This window comes from Pterocles gutturalis, unplaced genomic scaffold, assembly GCF_000699245.1.
Source record: "Pterocles gutturalis isolate BGI_N339 unplaced genomic scaffold, ASM69924v1 scaffold5360, whole genome shotgun sequence".
NCBI classification, from domain to species: Eukaryota; Metazoa; Chordata; class Aves; order Pterocliformes; family Pteroclidae; genus Pterocles; species Pterocles gutturalis.
In genome coordinates this window covers 1-455 of record NW_010143224.1, presented here as the reverse complement: position 1 = coordinate 455, position 455 = coordinate 1, and the positions used below count along the sequence as shown (strand labels likewise).

The window sequence follows — 455 nt, the reverse complement described above, 5'->3', positions numbered from 1 at the left end:
AGCTCCAGCTCTCCCTCGGTCCCATGCTGTCCTGGTCCTCTCTCTGGGGACAACGCATTGTCCCCAACCCTGTCTGGGGATGATTCCTGCACCCCCAACCCTCAATTTGCTGCTGCTCTCCTCCAGGCCCGCCTGGACATCCTCAAGATCCACTCCCGGAAAATGAACCTGACGCGGGGCATCAACCTGCGGAAGATCGCGGAGCTGATGCCGGGGGCGTCGGGGAGGTGAGCGGGGGGGGAGAACCGCGGCAGCACGGGGGTTGGCAGAAGAGGGGAGCAGCAGGTGACGTCCCTGTCCCTCGCAGGGGGTGTGCACAGAAGCTGGGATGTACGCGCTGAGGGAGAGGCGGGTGCACGTCACGCAGGAAGACTTTGAAATGGCTGTTGCCAAGGTAAGCGCTGTGGGGGGGTGAAATGGGGGGAGCTGGGGGGTTCCTTGTCCTGGGCAGCATC

The 455-nt window shown here is 64.0% G+C and overlaps 1 protein-coding gene across 1 annotated transcript in view; it reads left to right on the top strand.

The window, feature by feature from the left end:
* The window catches only part of PSMC5 (proteasome (prosome, macropain) 26S subunit, ATPase, 5), a gene marked incomplete at its 3' end in the record, with an annotated part of 3,485 nt that extends 3,091 nt beyond the window's left edge, over positions 1–394 (top strand). The window contains 2 exon segments of the mRNA XM_010084640.1: positions 122–227; positions 283–394. Of these exon segments, the coding sequence (XP_010082942.1) occupies positions 122–227; positions 283–394 (218 nt within the window).
* Between the last annotated feature and the right edge of the window lie 61 nt (positions 395–455).